Raw genomic sequence first — 22,090 nt, forward strand, 5'->3', positions numbered from 1 at the left:
TAGGTGAGTAGTATGTCCAGTTTAGGGGACCTAGATCTGGATTTTTCAACCTAAATACTACTGAGAAAATTTTCTGTGTAGAACATTGTCCTATGTCTTTATGCATATCAAGGTTTCTCAATTTTGATGTGGTTGGTTGACAGTTAAGTTTTACAGGACACTATGTTGGGCATTGTAGGCTATTCAACAGCGTTCCTGGCCTCTACCAATCAGATGGTAGTAACATCTGTTTTAGTCGTGAAAATTCCCTCCAAATATTGCCAAGTGACCATTGAAGCAAAATGTCCCCAAACTGAGAAGTAAAGCTTTAGAATAAATTCTACTGTCATTCCACCTAACAAAAAACTATAAAGGAAGAGTTGAGTGTGATGACATATGCAAAGCAAAGTCAGGAGGATTATGAATTTGACGCCATCATGGACTATATAGAATGTTCAAGGCTAACCTGATCTACATTTGAGATCCTTTAAAAGAATTGGAAATATAGTTCAATGAAATAGTATGTCCCTGGCATGTGCAAGGCCCTGAGTTCCATCCCTTGCACTGAAGAAAAGAGCAAGAAAGGACCTCAAAGGATAAATTGTTTCCAGAATACCTAAATACACCTCAAAATAAAACATAAGCACAGGAATGCAAGATTATCAAGTATATGATAAAGTAACCATCACAATGTCTGGAATTCAATTAAAAATTACCATGTATCATAAACAGTCTCCAAGGTGGCTTCGTCACTTGTGCCTTCTGGTGTTCAGATTCTTTTCTTGTTAATTCTCTTTAGTGTAAAAAAAAAAGTTACACAACTTGTTTTAGTCAATGGAATGTGGCAAGGGTGATGAACTGCGTGCCTATAATTACATTACACCCCATAATGCCAGCTGATGCACTTCGAGATTTTTCAGTCCCCGTGGCCAACAGCAGAAAAGAAACTAAAAATCTCCATCCTGGGACTTTAAGGAGCTGAATTCTATCCACAGCCATAAGATCTAAGAGGTGGCTCTTTCCCCACTGTAGCCTCAAACAGGAGAACAACACTGGCTGACACCAAGAGAGCTATGCCTGAATCCAGGTCAGGGAGGATACAAGATGGTAAGTGTGTGTCATTTGTTAAGTGGTGGTGATCTCATATGGCAAAGGAGAACTAGGACCCAGTATGAGACAATGTGCAAATTAGGAACCGGAAGATAAAGACCTTGTGCTTTATTATTACAAGTCAAGTAAAATATAATGAATAAAGAGCAACTTGCCATAAAGGCACACTGACAGCATCGCCTTCAAATAAGAAGTGAAGGAGGAAGTCTCCAAGTGCCATTATCCAGTATAACAATTATTCTCTGGTATAACATAGTTACTGTCGGGTAGAACATAATCATTATCCTGAATAACATAATTGTAGTCACAAGAGTTCATGGATGTTGCCACATTCCATCTGTTGAAACAAGTTGTACAGATGACAGCTACATGGAATATGAATGACCATCCAATGTAAAAGAATCACTGTTGCACAGTTCTACCCAAGTTCAAAAGCGAGCACTCACATGGGCTTTGTCGCATTAAAATGTCAATAGCCTTTGGGAATAAAGATAACATAATGATTTGAAAGGGATAAGAACACAAACTGGATTTTATCAGTTGTTTTGTTTTTGTTTTGTTTTGTTTTTGTTTTGTTTTGTTTGTCTTAAGGAAGGCACAAAGTTGTTTGAACATGGAAGTCAGGGTCCCTACTGGCCTGGAACTCATTGTATAGATCAGGATGGCCTCGAACTCATGGTGATCCACCTGCCTCTGCACAACTGCTGAGATAAAAGGCATGCATTAGCATGCCTAGCAATGTAAATATTTTAAATTAAATAAAACAAAATGAATAGTCACTTAAACTATCCAGTTTAAGTGTCTATAAACTTAAATAAACTGGCTGTTTCAACTGGTAGTTTAAAATAGATTTGAAAAAGATTATTCACCAGCTAGGGAAGAAGGAAAAAGGTTTTGCAGTGAAAAAATTAAAAAATGGTTCAAACTGATCCATTTTCACTGAGGAGCAAGGGATTAAGCATCTTCCCTGGGGTCTTTCTTGTTGTTTAGCTTCTTTAGAACTATAGATTTTAGTATGTTTATCCTGTATTATATGTCTAATAACCACTTATGGGAGAGTATATACCATGTGTGTCTTTCTATTTCTGGGCTACCTCACTTAAGATGATCTTTTATAGGCCTCTAAGAGACTATACTGATCGAGGTATCAAAGCAGAGGCTGAGACTTATAGCCAAGCTTTGGGCAAAATGCAGGGAACTTATGAAAGAAGGGGGAGATGGAAAGATCTGGAGGGGACAGGAGCTCCAAAAAGAGACCAACAGAGCCAAAAAAAAAAAAAAACAACAACAAAAAACCAAAACTGAGCCCTGCTTAGCTTTTTTAGATGTACAGATTTTAGTATATGTTTATCCTATATTATATATCTAATATCCACTTATAAGTGAGTATATACCATATGTGTCTTGCTGCTTCTGGGAGACCTCACTCAGGATGATCTTTTCTAGTTCCCACCATTTGCCTGCAAATTTCATGAACTCCTTAGCTAGCTCTTTGATCACATCCCCCTGACAGGGGAGCAGCCTTACCAGTCCACAGACAATGCAGCCAGTCCTGATGAGACCTGATAGGTTAGGGTCAGAGGGAAGGGGAGGAAGACTTCCCCTATTAGTAGACTGGGGGATGGGCATGAGAGAAGAAGAGGGAGGAAGAGTGGGATTGAGGGAGGTAAGGGAGGGGGCTATAGCTGGGATGCAAAATGAACAAATTGTAATTGATAAAAAAATAAACTAATTTAAAAAAAAACTGAGCTTTGGGGCCCTGAAGAGAATGATACCCCAACCAGGGACAATACATGGAGAGGACCCTGGTCAGGTATAGCCCATAGACTCAATCTCCAAGTGGGGTCCCTAGTAAAAGGAGCAAGGGCTGTCTCTGGCATGAACTCAGTGGTTGGCTCTCTGATCACCTTCATGAGGAGGGAGGGGCAGGAGAAGCAGCCTTGCCAGGCTACAGAGAAAGACAATACAACCAGTCCTGATGAGACCTGATAGGCTAGGGTCAGATGGAAGGGGAGGAGGACCTCTCCTATCAATGGACTTGGGGAGGGGCATGGGAGAAAAGGGAAGGAGGGAGGATTGGGAGGGGAAGAGGAGGGAGCTACAGGTGGGATACAAAGTAAATAAATTGTAATAAATGATAATAATAATAAGAAAATACAAAAGAAAGAAAGAGGGGGGAGGGAGGGAGGGAGGAAGGAAGGAAGGAAGGAAGGAAGGAAAGAGAGAGAGAGAAAGGAAGGAAGAAAGGAAGGAAGGAAGGAAAGAGAGAGAGAAAGGAAGGAAGGAAGGAAGGAAGGAAGGAAGGAAGGAAGGAAGAAAGAAAGAAAGAAAGAAAGAGAGAGAAAGGGAGGGAGGAAGGAAGGAAGGAAGGAAGGAAGGAAGGAAGGAAGGGAGAGAGGGAGGGAGGAAGGAAGGAAGGAAGGAGAGAGAGAGGAAGAAAGAGAAAGAAAGAAAGAAAGAAAGAAAGAAAGAAAGAAAGAAAGAAAGAAAGAAAGAAAGAAAGAAAGAAAGGGATTAACGCATTAACGCAACCTGGACATCACTTGACCAACCTCTCCAAAAGTCTTGGTAACAACCTGATCAGTGGGAAAATGCTTGAAAGAAGTGCGGGTAAATTTCAGAACTGTGAAGTCAATCATGGACACATCCATTTCTACCGATTTCTACCTCCGAAATGTCCCTACACACTAAGCTGACTTGGCCCAGTCTTTCCTGCCTTTTCCCTGGCCTGCCAAAATGACCTTAAATTTACCTTCTCATCTTTAGTCTTGCCTAAATGGCTGAGCTTTGTCAGCAGATCATGACTCATGGACCAGTTCATCTCATGGGTCATTTCAGTATAACCTGAAACCTAAGAGTGGTTTTCGCATTTTTAAATGATAAGGAGACAGAGGAGGCCGTGTGAGGGCGACGCGTGCCACCCCGAGTGTAGTTACTGTCTTTCGCCTTGCCTTCAAGTGAGCTGGTCCTCCGCACCGCTCTCCACCGTTGCTCTTCTTAGAGACAACAGTGCTGTGCATGCCGCCAGCCTGTTCCCAGCACCTTCCTCTGGCGGTGTCTACCTATTGAACCACAGTGTTCCCCAGTGCTCAGGACAAGCAAAGCCTTCTCTGCACTAGTGTGAGGAGAGCCGCAACAAACGTGCATGAGCGAGTGTCTCTGTCGTTGGATGTAGAGTCCTAGGAGCGGTGTGGTGAGGGCCGGTGTTCCGTCCAAGGTTGTTTTGAGGGACCTCCGCGCTGAGGTCCCTTTGCACGCCACCAGGAATGACTGTGTCCTGCCCCACAACCACGGCAGCATTCGTTCTCAATAGTTTTTGTCTGTTTGTTTGTTTTGTTGTTGTTGTTTTTCTCAGCCATTCTGGCCGGCATAAGAAAATTCTCAAAGGAATTTTAATTGAATTTCTCTGATAACCAAGGATATTGAACATTAAAAAGAAAAATTCGAGCCGTTTCTATTTCATATTTTGGGAACTCTGCTCTTTAAAAAAAAAATTGGGCTGTTTTCTTGATGTTTAATTTTTTGAGTTCTTTACGTATTCTAGATGCTAACCAATGTGCAGCTGGTAAACATCCACTTGGGTAGTTAACATATTATATATTAACTTACATCTTTACTAAATTTTGTGTAAATAATGTGTAAGCAGAGAGTCTGTCTCTTTTTTTTTAGCTACCAGCTGTAGAATGATTAATAGACTGATGTAGATACTTTTTAAAATAATCTCTAACTAATAGTTAACTACCCTAATAACCACAAAAGTAGCTATTAGGGTTTTCAGTTTACATCTGTGGAAGTAGAGGGTGATCACAGAGTTAGTGATCACAGGTGATCACTGATAAAGCCAGACTTTAGACAGAACACCCATCAGAGTCCTTGGGAAAAGGGAGGAAAATAGTAAGTGTCAAACTAATAAATGGGCAAATGAGTGCTTTCATGGCTTTCTGACCTGGTAGCCAATGTTGTTGATATATATTTTGAGTTGTATAATTCAAGACCTCTTCTGATTATCTCTTTGTTGCTCATAGACATGTGTTATTCCATGGACATTACTATTTGACTTATTTTCATAGTTTTTTCTTAAAGTAGTAATTTAGTCAAATCAAGAATTTATTAAAAAAAAACTCAGAAAAGTTGATCAGTGATCATGCATACTATACCCAGCCCATATCTGCATGACGCCCCAACAGGATATCCGTCTAACAGTAACAAGTGTTCAGAACTCACCCGACCCTCTGCAAGCATCTATTCTACTGGCCCACAATACTACAAATAAAATAAAATTACCTTCAGTCTCTTTTCCTTTTCCATCATAATGGTGCCAACAATGGAAAGCGTCATTTGAGTAAATGTAAATAAAATTGTCCAAGGAAACATAGCAATGAAAGTCCACAAGAAGCTGTCATGAATGTAAGCAGGGTATGGGAATCTCCTCGCATAAATGGTGGCTTCATCAAATATGTCTTCAGCTGCTTTGCCAGTATGATACACCATGATAGCCTTATCTACAGAATGCTGCACAGTAAGAAATCCTTCTCTGATGTATCCTAAATGAAAAACACAAACACACACTGTCAGGTTCAAGATACTGACATGTAACCAGACAGATGAGAGTAGCAACGCAGAACTTCTAACAAAACAATTTCATAAATAGCTATTGTGATTTGGGACACATATAATGGAAATCTTGCTGCTGCCTTCTCAAAATTAAAATATTGCATGAAAATAATACCATAACCTTTTGTAGATAAGCCTTCTTTATCAGCCAAACTGAATGATAATTTTAAACTGTTAGACAAATCTCCTGTTCCGAATCTGTATCCTTTCAAAGCTGCTACACTGAAACCTGGTAGTTGGTATATTTTAAAGAGGCAAGGCCTGTTAGAGGTGGTTGAGTCATAAGTACTCTACCCTCATGAATGGAACGTTCTTATAGGGGATAAAAGGGAGTGGCTTAGTCCTTTTTTGCCCCTTCTCCCGCTGCTATGTGATGAAACAACCAGTTTTCCCTCCAGCGGATAGAGCAAAGAGCTACCCCTTGGGAAGCACACAGCAAGCCCTTACCAAAGGTCTAGTCTGTTGGCACTGGGCGCCTAGGCTTCCTAGCTTTCAAAACCATGAGAATCAACTCTCTGTTCTTTTCAAATTATTGGCATTGTGGCATTTTATTACCATGGAAGTGAGTAAGATAGTTGTATCCACTGGGATATGAGTTAGGAAGGAAGCTTTAAACAAAAGGTGAACCCATTTACAATAACACCAGAAAAGAGTAAAGTCAATATAGACCCATCCAAGGATATGAAAAACCTATATCCCCAAAACTGAACAAACAAAGAAGATAAAGGCAACACAAGTGAATGAAAAGAGGTCTCCCGTTTATGGGGTAGGATAATGAATGCTGTTTGAAGGTCATGCCCAAAGAGATCTACAGACTCAACGAAAATCTATACAGAGCCTCAACGGACATGGTTAGTAACCACAACATTCCACAGAACGAGGACCAAAGCAGGAGGCACTACATGCACTGATTTAAAAACTTATCTAAAGATATTGTAACCAAAAAGATTAGGTCATAGACTGCATGTAGAGACATGTAGACAGTAGTGTATCCATAGTTAATAAACATGGCAGTGTGCACTTTAAGAAAAAAAATCATTGAAGGTAAACATCATGTTTGAAATTCACCTTTCAAACTCATGGAGCAAGACTGGGCATGGTGGTGCACGCTTTTAATCCCAGCACTTGGGAAGCAGAGGCAGGCGGTGAGTTGAACTCTGTGAGTTCAAGGCCAGCCAAACAGAAAAAAAAAAACCTCATGTGGCAAATTCTGCTCTACTCCCCTCACCCACTGTGCTTCTCAGCCTGTCTAGGTGCAACTGCTTTTTGGATATGGTCTGCTGGCCCCACTGTGGCAATGTGGAGGTAGTGGAATCCTGACGAGGTGGGAGCCTCCTGGGAGAGGACTGGGCCATGACTGACATCAGAGCAGGCTAACACTGATTTTATGGCATGGACAGGTCTGGTGGGTGTGAACTCTTGTGAGCCTCATTATAAAATTGGTAAGACTCCTCACTGCTACCTTGCCCTTGATCACATGCATGACTCTTCAGCATAGACTCATGCCCTTTCTGCTTCTCTACAGTGTTGCTGCGCAGCTGGGAGAGGAGGAAAACAGGAAGAAAGACTGTGGCCATACTGTTTAGATGGTAAATGGCACCCAGGCTCAGTCACGTGACACAGAACAGAATAACGCCAAAGTCCCAGTAATTGGTAAATAGGACTTTGGTGCTGATGGGGAGCTAAGACTCCTCTCCTCCCTTTGTCAGGTTAAAAAATGGTCCAAGGTGTTTAGCATGTAGAATAGCATCTAAGCAAAGCAAACAGGTCAGCTGACTCCTGCCTGGCACACTGGAGTAACCGCTCACAAAAGCAATTTCAAATTTCATAGCAATTTAAAATATTAGTTTACCACACATGTCCTTTTGCGTTTGCAAGTTGTCTGTTTTTTCCCTATTTAAAAAGAAAAAAAAAGAAAAAGAAACTCTTTCCAGAAATTGCCTTTTTAATCTGGGGATGGTGGCACCCACACCTGTAATCCTAATACTTGGGAGCATCAGGCAGGAAGAACACCCCAAGTTTGAGGACAGCCTAGGCTGTATAATGAGCTTAAGAACAGCCTGGGCTACATAGTCAGACACTATCCAAAGAACCTAGTAACAATGATGATGATGATGATGATGATGAATGCTTCATCTAACTGTTTTTATATGGCCATAACTACAGTTTTGTTAAACTACTTTTATTCCACCCGATAACATGGTGTTTTCTATTATGTTCTTTAGGATGCAGTGTATTGATTTCAAAAGAGATAGACTTATTTTAACCTTACAGTTAGAAAAATATTGTAAGTGATGTTGATGAGGACACTACACAATCTTTTCAACTCTAAAGTGACAGCCTCTCAGATATCTGCAGATATCTACATATATTTTTCTGTAGTCTCAATTCTATATTCATGGGTCACTGCTTATCAGTTTGTAAATATTTCCATAGCCACACCAACTTGTCAAGCCTATATATTATTTGCAAGATGCTTCTGTGTGTGTGTGTGCATGTGTGCAAGAGTTTTTGCAGTCATCGATGGCTGACCTTACCAGGAATCCTCCTCTCTCCTTGTCTGCCTCACTTATTTGAGGCAGGATCTCTCAGGCAGCCTGGAGCTCCTGACTTTGGCTCTGGCTTCTGGGCAGTGAGCCTCAGTGATATGCCTGTGCTCATCTCAGCACTGGGGTTATGGGCATGCCCTTGCCAACTTCTTCATGGCTGATGGGTTCTAGACTTGGGGTCCCATACTTGCACAACAAAACAGGAACCTCACCTGCTGAGCCACCTCCCCAGCTCAAACTAATACATTCTGAACAATGTGCTTGTTTAGATAATTCGAGAGAAAGAGAGAGTAGAGAGAGGCAAAAGTTATCAACTGACATGATAGAAATGCAGGTACAAGAAAATGAATTCAAGATATGAAGAAAAATAGTAACAGATTTCGGATATATTCAGTTTTTTTTGTTTGTTTGTTAATTAAAAATAAAATTGAAACCATAATGAACCATAATGAATGAATGAATTAACTTGTTCCTGCAGAGGAAAAAATAATAAAGGCCATTCTAAACGACTGCCTGCACACAGGAAAAGTAACAGTGCAAGTGCACTTAGGATCTGCTAACCAGGGTTTCCCCCATCATCCTCCAAGATGTTCCGGGGTCCTAGGGAAGGCACAGATGGGAAGAGAATTGATGTGTTCCAGTTCTTTTCTTCCTGGTCCTCAGACATCTCAGACGGACTTTCAGGATCATAGAGTCGACCAAACCGCAAATTATATTTTACCTAGAACAAGAAGTCAAAGGAAAACATGTTAGACTCGTGACCCTTGTACTCTAGTCTCAGGGGGTCTGATGTCCTCTTCTGAGCTCCTTGGGACACAGGTACACATGCCATTCACATACACACACACAGGCAAAACATTCATAAATATGAAAGAGACTACATCAATATAAAAGTAATTTTTAAAATCTACCAGAGAGGGTAGGGAGACGGCCCAGTCAGTAAAGTGCTCGTTCCACAAGCAGGAGGAGCTGAGTTCATGTCCCGAGATCTACATCAAGGCCTGGTGGCATGGGCCTGAGATCACACAGAATCAAAAGTGGATGAGGAAAGGACACTGTGGACAACTGTATGCTGCTGGGGTCCAGCCCTGGTGAGGTCAAGGCCAGAAGAAGGGTGGATGCAAGAGCAGCAAGGGAGGAATGGGGATCCGAGTTTTACGTCCTGACTGACTGGGTGCACCTTTATTTATACAGGACTTTGTAGGCAGGGATACATGCATGCTGTTCCAAAACATAGATCAGGTCATTTTTGTCCTCGGACCCATGTTTTAACTTCTGCTTGGTCATAACTTTATCGTCATTGATAAACCATGACATAACAGAATTATCTCTTACAATCAGTTTTCCTCATCAATCACACAACCCAACAGTATTTAAGAGTATTGTAGTTTCAAGGGCATATATTTTGCGACAAATGACAGCCTGTTCTCATGAAAGAAAACACCCAAGCCAGCCTGGGCAGAATGTCATGCCCAAGCAGTGTATTGTCAGTTTTTAATAAGTTGATAATATTTTTTATTATCAACTAATAAGAAGTGCAAATTGTCATTGGGCCTGGGAAAGGTCTTTCAGGACAAAGCTGCTGCAGTTATTATTCAATTTCTGCTATAATGCAATGCTTATATTTTATATATTTGTAGAATTTATATGTCAAATCTTGGTATTCTTTTCTTTCTTGGCCATATGACACCACAGTGGCCCTGTATTGAGTTAACTTTTTCTAGGAAAGGTGGGGTCTTAATATTTTATTCTTTTATCATTCTTATTACCTGTCTGTAATAAGAAGAGGCTTTTATTTTGATGCGCTGCCAACTTCTCCAGCCTCCTGAAGATTATTTACATTTCTAAGTTGACTTTGTTCTGATTACCCTGTTCCTGAGTAAGTGCAGGGGCAGACATGCCGAGAGTATGAGTCAGAGCCTCATGAGGATGTCTCTGGCACAATTATTTGAGTCACAGTCTCCAGGGTGTAAGGAACACTGTCAAGGCCCAGATGATGATATCTCCCTAACAACAGGAGGGGTAGTATGGTCAGGACAATCCTGGGAAAGCTGAGAAGCAGTACTCCTGGAATAAGATTATAAATGATTCATAGGAAAATTTCCATCAACCCAATATCCCCAAGTTGTACTAATAATAACCCCCCCAAACATGTGACACATAGAGATCAAGGCCAAAAGACTGGGAGACTGCACCACAGCGATTGCATCACTCAGCTCAGCTGTGCTGGATCTCTGTCAAGCAGCTGTGCTGGCTTTATGACTTTTGCTAAGTTCCCATTAGATATGGCTGTGCCGGTGTACCAGAAAAGAGCACTTAGACCTGATATAACTAAGTCAAAAGTTCAAGATCTTGCACAGATCACACAGTGAGGCCCTGCCTCAAAATATTATAAAAAGAGATAGACGTTGAATGATTATAAACGCATCGATGTGTCAAGAGAATACAGTAGTTGTAAATATTCATGCAGCTAACGCCAAAGGATCCATATGCACACGGGCACACAAAAGGATGTAGAGAGAGATCCTAAGCTTTATTGCAAATGAGATCGAAGGCTCTAATGACCCCACTTTCAACAATGGACTGATCATTCAGTGAGAAAATGAGTAAGAAAACACTAGACTTCAAGAACACACTGACCATGTAGGTAAGCCAAGTAGACATGCGACCCTTCATGCCCACATAACTCACACTCTTCACAAGCCCGTGTGGATCGTTCCGCAGAACGCTGGACCATGAGGCACGTCCTAGTAAGTATGAAGATTAAGACAGTATAGCGCACTGTTTCTGATCACAACAGCGAGGAAACTGGAGATCGATACGGGGAAGAATCTTAGAACTTAAGGCTAGACAGCATATCCCTCAAATACAACAATCAGAGGAGAAACTAAAGGGGAGGGCAGGGAGAACGGCTCGGTTACCAAAGTGCCTGTTACGCAAGAACGATGTCCTGCATTAAGTACCCAGAATTCGCGGAGAGCCGGTGGTACCCACACATGTAATCCTGTAGTGAGGACGGCAGCAGATTTTCTTGTGGGCCAGTTAGCCTGGTGCGCTGTACATGCTAACAAACAAGAGACCCTGCCTCGAGGGGGAAGACAAGGATAAGCACCAAAGCTGTCTTCTGACCTCCACACTTGAACATCAGGACTCTGCACGCACACACGCGCACACACACACACACACACACACACACACAACACACACACACACACACAGATAAAATGTTCTCACCTGAAGTGGCAGGCGCTCACTGCTCGTTTTGAATGTGTGATCAAACACAATGGCAGCCAGCACATTCGCAGACTTCTTTCCGTACTTAACGTATTTCTCAAAAGACTCTTCCGAAGAAAAGCCTCGAACTGTAAGGAGAAAAGTCCATGTTACCCACATAAACATGCAAGGTCTAGTGCTCATTTTTCATGGCACCGTGAAAAAAGAAAAAGAAAAAAAGCCTTGTCACATCAGTGAAAATTCCAAACAGTGCTGCTTAACCAAAGACACTCAGACCATCTAATTACTTACTCGGAGCATGAAAAATAAAATAAAAGTAAATTCCTAATATATCACACAGAAGTGCATAAACCAATAAATAAATAAAGCTCTTTTTCCATAAGATAACAGAAAGGCTGTTTTCATGATTTTGGAGAAAGTAAAGTGTTTAAATAGATTTTAAAAAAAAAAGGAAAATGGTTTATAATTCAGTGGCAGAACACTTGCCTGGCATGCAAAGCCCTAAGTAGTCTCCAGTTCTCTGTCTGTCTCTCTGTCTCTGTCTCTGTCTCTGTCTCTCTCTCTCTCACACACACACACACATACAAGAGAAACTATTGACTTGAGGTTGCGTTGACAGGAAAAGCAACAGATATTTTAAAAAATTAAGAAAGTGAGCTTAGTGACATTAAAAAAAAAATCACTGTCCTTAAAAGATACCTTTAAGACAAGTCACAGACTGAGATCCAAAGTAGACACATGATGCTTATAACCAACAAATACATCTGTCCCAGTAAGACAGGAAAAAAAAAAAAAAAGGTAAGCCCAACAGACAAACTCTGTTGAAAACAAGCGCCCAACTGGCCGACAGTCACAGTGGATTCGTGTGGACGCTCCGCTGTGGGGTGTGTTTAACCAGAGGAAGGCGAAGCACGCCCAGGAGGAGCCCGCCACGTGCTCGCTGAAGCAGCTGGAGTGTTGTCAGATTCTATTTATCAAGTTACAATAGTCCTTGTCGTTTCGTTCTCTATATGAAGACATGTGCCCTTTGCCTGAACTCCTCTGTAGCTGATGACGCCGCTACCCATAGCGTTCACTGAGCTGCCTACACGTATCCTTGCGTACATACACAGTAACTGTTTGTTGAGAAACTGCCACTGCTTTTCAAAGTAGCTCCAACGTTTCTGTTTCTGCCAGTGAGGCGAGGTCCCAGGTGCTCCACACTCTGAATCGAACCTCACTGTTATCTTGTCGTGGTGTCTTCCGTTACATTGCCCTGATACTCCGTGTGCCTGTTTGTCATTTAGGTATCTCTTTCAGATGAGTTTGCTTGTTGTTCTTTTAGTGTTATTTTTATGTAGTTAGTTTATTCACTTTATGTCTCAGCTGTGGCCCCCTCCCTCCTGTCCTCCCAGGCCCTCTCCTCTGTCCCTCCCTCATCCCCTATCTCCCCTTACCTGCCCCCAGAAAAGGAGAGATCCTCCGCCTTGCAAACCCACCCCAGCACATCCTAAAATGGACATTCGTCTGTATATAGTTACGTTGTTAGGAGTGCTTTATAATTCTGTTGTAACCCACTGTCATAAAATGGTTTGCAAATATTCTCTTATCCTTTAAGCTGTCTTTCATTTTCTTAATAGTTTCCTTTGGAAAAATGTTCTCAATGTTGAAAATGAAGCATTTTATTGCATTTTCATGAGTTTTCTTTTTTGGCCCAGTTTGAAGTATTTTTTTTTTTACATAAGATTCAAATAAAAATTCAACAACATTATATTGCATATGGCACATTCTGTTTCCAGAGAGCTCAAGAGACTATTCTTTCTCCAGTGCTTAGTTTTGAAATAATATAAAAGAAAAATCAATTTACTATGCCAGTACCTGTCTATTTCTAGACTATCAAATCTGTATCATTGATACATACATCTGCTTCTGTACCGAAAGTGTGCATGTGTGTGTGTCTTTTTGTCTGTATTTTCAAAACTTCCATATTTCTCAATATTATTTTGGCTTCCAGTGAGTCAAATTTCAGAAGTGGTTCATCAATCTCCATAAAGAAGCTCAAAGCCTGTGCAGGAGATGTACTTGTTAGTTGCATTCGGAGAGACCCAGGCTTCACTCAGCCAGTACTCTAGAGAGGCTTGGTACTTCCCTGGCCCGTGGCTGGGGGCCCTGGAGCCAAGTTTCAGGGCTGCTTCAGGTTCCACAGCAAAGACTGAGGTCAGCAGATCCCAGCTTTTCCTCTGTGTGTCACTTTGTACACACAGGGCTAATCGTTGCCTACTGCTGAGGCAAATTATCTGAATCTTACATCAATTTCAGGGACTGGGCAAGCTTGTCTCAGAGATTCAAACAAATACTTTTCCGGGACTACGTATGAGACCGCTCATGGTCAACAGCTGTGATGAATCAAACACATAGAAATTGCCCTCTTTCTCTCTCTCTAGGTCTGCGAGCTGGGTCCTCGTCCTGCCCCAGAGGTGGCCTCTAATCACTGCTGAGCAGACCTGGAACTGAGTCTCGGGGACATTTCTGGTCCGTAGCCAGAGTCGAGATCATGAAGTCAGACACCGAAAGAGACACAGTGGGTACCCTTCATCCCAAATCCCCAGTGGACAGTTCTGATAGCCAAGACCATCACAAGAGGAGGGTACAACCGATTCTGGGAGGGTATGGGAAATTTCTGGTTCTGGGGGTGGAGACACAGTAGGTAAGTCTGCCCTGGGAGCTTTGTCCCTTCACCACGGCTCCCCTGGTCTCAGACTCACAGGCTCCTCGCTGGATGGCGCTTTTATCCACAGGTGGCTGCAAAATGACTGCTGTAGCCGCTGCCTTGCTATCACGACACCATATGTGCCATAGTTTTAAAAGTATTATACCAAAATAAATCTGCACAGTTACATAAGCCTCATGACAAGACTGGAGGCATAGGTACTCAGTTCCTTACACGGTCAGGGGACAGAAATTTGATATGCAGAAAGATGTCTGGTAAAGAGGTGTCTCTTCTCTAGGATTCTACACTATTTTTCTTTTCAGATATATTCACATATTGTTCCCAAACGCTATTTTAATAAAATTAGTGATGTAAATGAAATCTGTGAACCAAGAAAAAGTTCCTGCTTTATCCTAATACTTGACACTAAATCGGGTGCTGTCACTTGCCTGGTCACAACATGGGTGACAGGAGAGTACCTTCAAAATGTCCTCTGACCTCCACCTATGTCACACACACACACACACACACACACACACACACACACACCTAGGCACACATATACATGCATATACACACAAATAAAAGGTTTTTATAACATAACCATAAACAAAGAATACTTATGATTTAGAACTGGAAATCAATTTGGTCACCTAATTTTAAATGTTGTGTTTCAATAATGATTATGCCATGAAGACATTTGAAAAACCAAGACAAAACCGTAGTGTTCTCTGTGGGAGATGAATGCACGAAGTATGAGGTCGCTGGATCAATCTTGCTAAAGCATTTCTAGAGTGCTATTTCAAGTATTTTAATTCCTAACCTTTAAAGTTGAAGTTTAGATCCTTTTTCACCATCTCAGTGATATTTCTTGCCGCGTCACTCTCAGAAGGCACATAAGCCAGCTCGTACTCTGACTTTGTACTAAGGAACCCAGGCAATGTCAGGCGGCTAGGGTTGAAAATAGTAGCTTGGACGAGTGTCTTCTTGGAAATTCTGCGTACGGTCAGAGTCCATGCGAACAACAAAAATATCAAGAGGATCTGCATCACCAAGCTGAACACCTTCCGCATCTGCAACAAGACCCAGGGGGACCGTGTTAGTGGACACGTCAGCTCAGGCACGTGTGTCGGTGCCTACACAAGGCACAGACCTGCACTGCTCTGCTTGACTCTACAGTGAGAAGGGCTCCCCCGACCGTCTTCCTCACTCTTGTTTGTATTTCTCTCTATTCTACCAATTCTATGGACTCTCGGGCGGCTCCTCAGACTGAGAAGTGCTGGCCCCAGCCTCAACAAAAGCAGGAGGTGCACCACAATCAAATGGACAGGCCTTCACACACTTCCTGTCTAGATCCCGTGAGCATCACCACTTACCTTTAAGAGGAAATTTTTCCACAAGAGGACTGAAAATTGCCTCAGCTTCAATGAATTCATTCTACCAGAAAGGGTGGTAGCTCAGTGCTTAAGAAATAAAACTGTAAACACAATTAAGGTCACCTGCCAAAATATTAAATGTCGTCCAAAAAAATAGTATTGTTTTGTTGTTCCACACCTTCGTTTTATCAACGAAAACTGGAAAAAAAAAAGAAAAAAATAATTCTGAAATTGGTACCCATCTATACCTTTATAGCAATTTATTAAAGCATTAGAGGATAGGGGTGTAGATATGAGCAAACTCAGGTCCATTTTCACAAAGATATGAAATAGAAACGTAAGAACATCGGTATTTGGGAAGCGTCTGCGTGCCACACAAACGAAGCACCTGTTTGTCTAATGCCCACTCATACAAAGCTCTGTAGCAAATACTAGGTCAGTTCCCATCATGCCCCTTTCCTCACAGCCACAGGTAACTGTGAACAGGCACAGTGACTGTGAACCTAGGATCTGAGGTCAGATCTCAACTCTTCAACAAGCTGCACGCATACGATTCTGAGAAAAATAATTAACCCAAGGCTACTTATCTGTAAGTCGGGAAATTTTAGCACTTACCTTACATACCCCCCCTTGGGGTCAACTGCTACTATGAAGGGCATACTGAGAACTATTCGTCACATTTTTATAATTGTGATTAAAAAAAAAACATATAGATAGCATAAAATTCACCGGTATGAATGTGCTTGGTTCAGGGGTATCAATCACATTGTCCTACAGTCAACACCAGAATTCCTAACATTTTCATCTTCAAGAATCAAACACCCTGGCAGGTATAACTCTCGGTAATAAGAGAGAGTGTGCAATCCCAGGAGGCTAATAAGAACGGTTGTACAGAAAAGAACTTCAGATACTTGCTATCATGTGAATGGACCTTGAAGAATATTTTAAACCAAATGAAATAGCCCAGTCACAAAGTGTCAACTTCAAGAAGACACACACACACACACACACACACACACACACACACACACACACAAATACAAGAATTGGAGAAAACCTAACCAAAGATAAACTCAAAGAAATGTGTGTGTAGACACATAAGCAAACAGATAGGAAACTAGATCTGAACAAGGACGACACTTGGAATTATAAATGAGCTGATATGGAAGGGGGCCATCTCACCGTGCCTCTGCTATAAACAACAACAACATCAAAAGCTTGTGAAGTCTTAACCCTAGACTGCAGGCAACTAAAGAATGCTGCTGAGGCTGGATGGTGGGGCTACACACCTTTAATCCCAGGATCTCTGTGAGTTCAAAGCCAGCCTGCTGTGTAGAACAAGTCCCAGGACAGCCAGGGCTACATGGAGAAAGAAAAGAAAAAATAAAATAAAATAAAAGTGCTGAGAGCAGGAGAAATACTTTTCCCCTGGGAAAGAGCCCTTAAGCTGCCTTAGGTTGGTTATCCAGTACCAAGAGTGCTCAGCCCTGAAATCATACACACACGAAACATTATTATATAAACTGAGCAGATTACCTTTATGTACGTAGGAATGTGTACACACATATAAAATAACAATTAAAGAAGTAGAGGCCAAGGATTTAAGAGAGACCAGGGCAGAAGGCATGATGGAGGAAGGAGAGGGAAGGGAGGGGGAATGACGCAATTATATTTTGATTTCAAAAAATAATGACAAAGAAAAATAAAACTTCTTTAAGGAAACAAAGATTAGGAAAACAGCAAAGCAGAAGCCTGAACTGAGGTCTTTCGAGCGCTCTCCTGCACACATCGCCTCTCTTCCGCTCTCAGCCACGATCATCTCAGCTGAAGCAGAAGAGGCACTGGCTAAGAGCACTTGAAAGAGGAACAGGCGTGTAGTTCCTCCACACGGCAGACACGTCCTATTCAACGGGGAAAGGCTGAACAGCAACCTCCTTGGGCTAGAAATAAGATAAAGGTGTGTCCGCACCACCTCTCCTACCCAGCATAGGCATGGAAGTGCTAACTGGAGCAGCGGGACAAAACAGAAACTGAGTTAAAGAACAGGGCAAGAAACCAGACAAAAATAAAGAGGGGGGAAAAAAGGAAAGGAGATAGAGATGAAGGGGAAAAATCAAAGTTACTGAAATTGTAAAGGAAAGTAATAAACTTTACTTTCTTCAGAGACGTTACACATTATAGTACATATGGAAAACTCTACTAAACCCATGAAAGAAAGTACAAGGTCAAGTGTATATTGCTCAGCCAAGCTGAAGGAAATGGAAACAAGATCAGCCAAAAAAAACAAAAAAAAAAAAAAACCTTTATTTTTCTACACTAGTAATGAACAATCTTTGGGGAGTGGTAGAAATTTTTTTTAACTTTTTATTGATTCTTTGTAAATTTCATTCATATCATGCAACCCCATCCAGCTCATCTCCCCATCTCCTCATATCCACCCTTTACTCTTGCAACTTCCGCCCCCCAAAATAAACACACACACAAGCATAGAGAGCATCTCATCATGGAAGCTGCAGTATGTCACAGTGAAGATGTGTGTCCCTCCGTCCACACCTCTTCACTTGCAAATGCTCATTGCAAAGAGCCATTGGTCTGGTTCGAGGCCTCTGGCTATGTGACACCATCAATATTGGGATCTGCATGGGGGCCCCTCCTGGCTATCCCATTGTTACCCTGTATCATGGAGGTCCTGCAGGTTTGGATCAGCAAGACCGGTCCTTTCAGAAGTCCCAGCTATTTGCAGATGACACAGATTCTGGGGTGGGCCACCTCAGAGTCCTGGATCTGGGCCTGAGTGGTAGCTGAACCCGAATATCATCTCTCCCTTATCTGGACTCTTAAGGCAGGCTCTCCAGCTCCGCTCCAGCTAGGCCACCCAATGCCATAGGCAAAAGGCAGGGTCAGCAATCCTGCTGTCACGCCCTTGGGGCCAGCTCACCAGCACCCATGCCTCCAGAGCCAACTCTACTGTGCTGCCCAGTGAAGGCGTAGGCCCCTACTCTCCCAAGTGCTGAAGCCTGCAAGAGGCTGGGCCAGCTCTCCCGCTCTCACCCTTAGGGCCAGCTCACCCATGCCTTTGCCATCAGGGCCAGCTCCACTGTGTTGCCTGGCTAAGGCACAGGGCCTGCCCTCCTGAGTGCTGCCGCCTGTGAGAGGTGGGGCCAGCTTTCCAGAGTACCACAGCCAGTGAGGGACAGGGCCAGCTCTGCACAGCCTCTGGACAGGCACGTGGTCTCCAGGGGCTGCCCTGCCCCGGGATGTCCCCATGCTCTCTGGTGATAATTTGAGCCATAGAACTTGACACTGACCTGCCACTGCACTGCGTGGCCACGGTCCTAGACATGGCCCTCCGCAGCAGCTCGGGCTGGGACCTCACTGTGGCCCCAGGTGGCAGGGCTGGCCACTCACGACAGGCTACTTCTCTCCATCCTCAGGTCTACAGTTCCATCTCTCTTCGTAATGCTCAAGCTGCTCCGCTTTTCTTTCTCTACCACCTACTCGCACATTGTGGTGGCTACCCCTGCAGGCTGGCCACACGGCTGGTGGGCCCCTGGGTGACATCCTCTGTCAGCACTGTGTGGCGTGGGGACAAGCAGGTGTCTACCGCCTGCTTGCGCAATAGCGGGCCGGTCTATGGGTGGCATGGTGGTCCTTGGGGTCTCGTCTGTCTTCCTCCTCCCCTGCTGTGCTGCCTGGATTTGGTTTGACTTGATTTTTTATGTGTCCTAGACACAAGACAGCTTTGGCCACTAAGCCAGGCATCAAGCTAGGTCCCCGACTGATATAAAGACAGCACCGCCAACGAAGTATCTCTTTGGCCTTTGCTGGGGGCGGGGGTAGAGGAGGAGTAGAGGAAGGCACATAATGAACAATCTTAAAATTCCAATTCCATTTACAAGAGCATCAGAAAGTAAAATAATTAAGAATAAGTTAAGATAAGGAAGCATAAGATTTGGGCACAAAAAAAAATATATATATATATATATATATATAAAACGTGGCTTTTAAAAAAGAAAGAAAGCTAAGCCATAAAGAAGCAAAAGAGGCCAATGTGATCACAGACTGGAAGACCCACTGCTGTTATGACAGAAACACCCCAAAGTTAGTCTTCACTGCAAAACTCTACTGTCATGTACAGGCGGGTCCTAAAATTCATATGAAATTCTAAGCAACACCGACTAGACAAACCGTTTGGGGAAGGAATCAGATTGTCACCCCCGTGCATCCCGGTATCAACACTGTCTGCAGAACGTCAGTCATCAGCCACGACGAAAGTGAGAAAAACACAGGCGCAGGGTAGGGAAACGCTCCGGGCGCCACGGTTGACGGACGTCACGGCTCACTCACAGTGGAAAGAACGTGATTTCCAGCAAACGTGCTTAACTATCGATCCTAGTGCAAAGGGGTGAAACTGGGTCTGAAACTCGTGCCCTTCACAAAACAGTCAGCGAGAGGATGTGGTGGCGCAGACTCTGAGAATGAACGGAGCTCGGGTCATCAGTTCACAACGCACTCTGGGATAGAGGGTAGGAGGAAGCATTGCCAAAGCATACCCTCAACAGAGAGAGTAGCCCATACAACGCAACAGAAGACAAAACAACTAAATAAGGGGCACAGAGTCCTAAATATACATTTCTACAAAGAAATGCTACGGATAGCCAATGACCACATTTAAAGGTCCTCACCTTATTACTCATTGAAAAAAAAAATGAAAATTAGAAGCCCAGTAGGCTTCAGCGTCACTTAACATTCTGTGTGGAAAAGACAATAACATATGCCAAGAAGGTAGAAAACTGGAACCTTTGCCCATTGGTGGTGAAGGGGGCAGCCATATTGGAAAGTGGATTGACAGACAGCTCGCCTCTCAAAAAGCCAAATGTCCAATTTCCATTTGCTCCTTCAATTGCACTCCTGGAAAACAGAAATATATCCCCGCTCCATCCTTCCTGTCCCCCACCCCCTGCAGATGTACGGGACCAGTGAGGCTTGCTCTCAAGGTTGGGTGAGCCCTGGCACCCACACGGTGGAAGGAGAGGGAGAGGACTGACTCCCACAGTTGTCCTCTGACCTCCACCAGGAGCACACACACATTAAATAAACATGTGAAACAAAACATCATACACAAATGTTCACACTGTTGTCCCAATCCCAAAGCCCCTTCAACTGATGAACGATTACACACAACATGGTCACTCCCCACCATGGATTCTCATTTGCCCATGTAAGGAGTGGCGTGTGGGACCTGTTACAACAGGCATAAACCTTGAAACAACATGTGAAGCAAAATATGTATGGTTCCATTCATATGAAAGGTCCAGACTCCATTCATTGAGACACAAGAAAAAAAGAGCAGCCGTTGCCAGAGACGAGAGGCGGGTAGGCAAGGAAGAGCATTGCTTAAGAAGCGCAGGCCTCATGTGAGGAGTGATGAAATGTGAGGGTGGTAAAGGGCACTCAGAAATACGGCTAGCCTTCTGCTGTGCGCTACGGCAATGTTTTGAATAAATGGAACCAGGAGATTAATGAGGAATGGCTTCTAATTACGGATGAGACGCAGAAGTTAAGCGCCGGGCCGCAAGTCGGCTTAAGACAAAAGCTGATCCCGGATCCCAAAATTCTACCCCCGTATCCCCTAAACTGTGAAAACTGTCCATATCAAAATAGGTGGGATGGCGCCCTGCTGCTAATCCCAGAAACAGGGAGGCTCAGGCAAGAGGACGGCTTGGGCTACGTAGTGATAGAAGGTCAGCCAGGTCTAACCGTCAGCAAGGCCTGTCTAAAGCAATTAATAATAATAATAACAATAACAATAATAACGCAGCAAGAGAGGAGAGAGGAAGGGAAAGAAGGGGAGGGAAGGGGGTCATAAACCAACAGCCAAACCAAGGGTCAAGAGGTTAGAGGGGAAAGGCATTGCAGGCATGCCTATCATAAAACTATTCCCAAGAACGCCTCAGGGCAAAAGCCCTTTTCTGCTGTTTGCTTTTTGAGACAGGGTCTTGCGTTGTAGCCTGTTTGCCCTCAAACTTGCCATTCTCCTGCCTCCGCCTCCAGAATGCGTGGCTTACTTACACACATATGCTCGGCACACCGCCTCTTGCTAAGGAAGTCCCCAGCACAGCCTCCTCTAGTGAACCGCAGTCAACACCCGCAGCAAACCCCTGTCAGCCCCAGGCTCAGTTCCAAAGACCCAGCCCTGCGGACTCGGCCCTTAGTGTCCCGCTTCAGTCTCCTTGCAGGTGGACATGGTGAGGCTTCGTGTCCGCAGCACGCACAGCCCAGACTCTTTAACTCTTTAGCAGTTCTCAAGGACCCTCTCACAGGGGTCACCTAAGACCACTGAAAAAACACAGAGATTTACATTATGATTCATAACAGTAGCAAAACTACAGTTATGCAGTGGCAGCGCATATAAATTTTATGTTTGGGGGTCACCACAACATGAGGAACTGTATTAAAGGGTCGCAGCATTAGGAAGGTTGAGAACCACTGGCCTAGACAATAACCCCTCTCTTTTCGGCTGGCAAAACACACACACA

The 22,090-nt window shown here is 43.3% G+C and overlaps 1 protein-coding gene across 1 annotated transcript in view; it reads right to left on the minus strand.

The window, feature by feature from the left end:
* LOC110547861 (phospholipid-transporting ATPase ABCA3-like) overlaps positions 1-15,611 on the minus strand; it is a 78,888-nt gene extending 63,277 nt beyond the window's left edge. The window contains exons 1-5 of the mRNA XM_021635690.1: positions 15,552-15,611; positions 14,999-15,248; positions 11,487-11,614; positions 8,814-8,973; positions 5,374-5,633 (exon numbers count right to left, since the gene is read on the minus strand). Coding sequence (XP_021491365.1) covers positions 5,374-5,633; positions 8,814-8,973; positions 11,487-11,614; positions 14,999-15,248; positions 15,552-15,611 — 858 coding nt within the window. The remainder of the gene's footprint in view (positions 1-5,373; positions 5,634-8,813; positions 8,974-11,486; positions 11,615-14,998; positions 15,249-15,551) is intronic.
* Between the last annotated feature and the right edge of the window lie 6,479 nt (positions 15,612-22,090).

This window comes from Meriones unguiculatus, chromosome 14, assembly GCF_030254825.1.
Source record: "Meriones unguiculatus strain TT.TT164.6M chromosome 14, Bangor_MerUng_6.1, whole genome shotgun sequence".
Classification (NCBI taxonomy): domain Eukaryota; kingdom Metazoa; phylum Chordata; class Mammalia; order Rodentia; family Muridae; genus Meriones; species Meriones unguiculatus.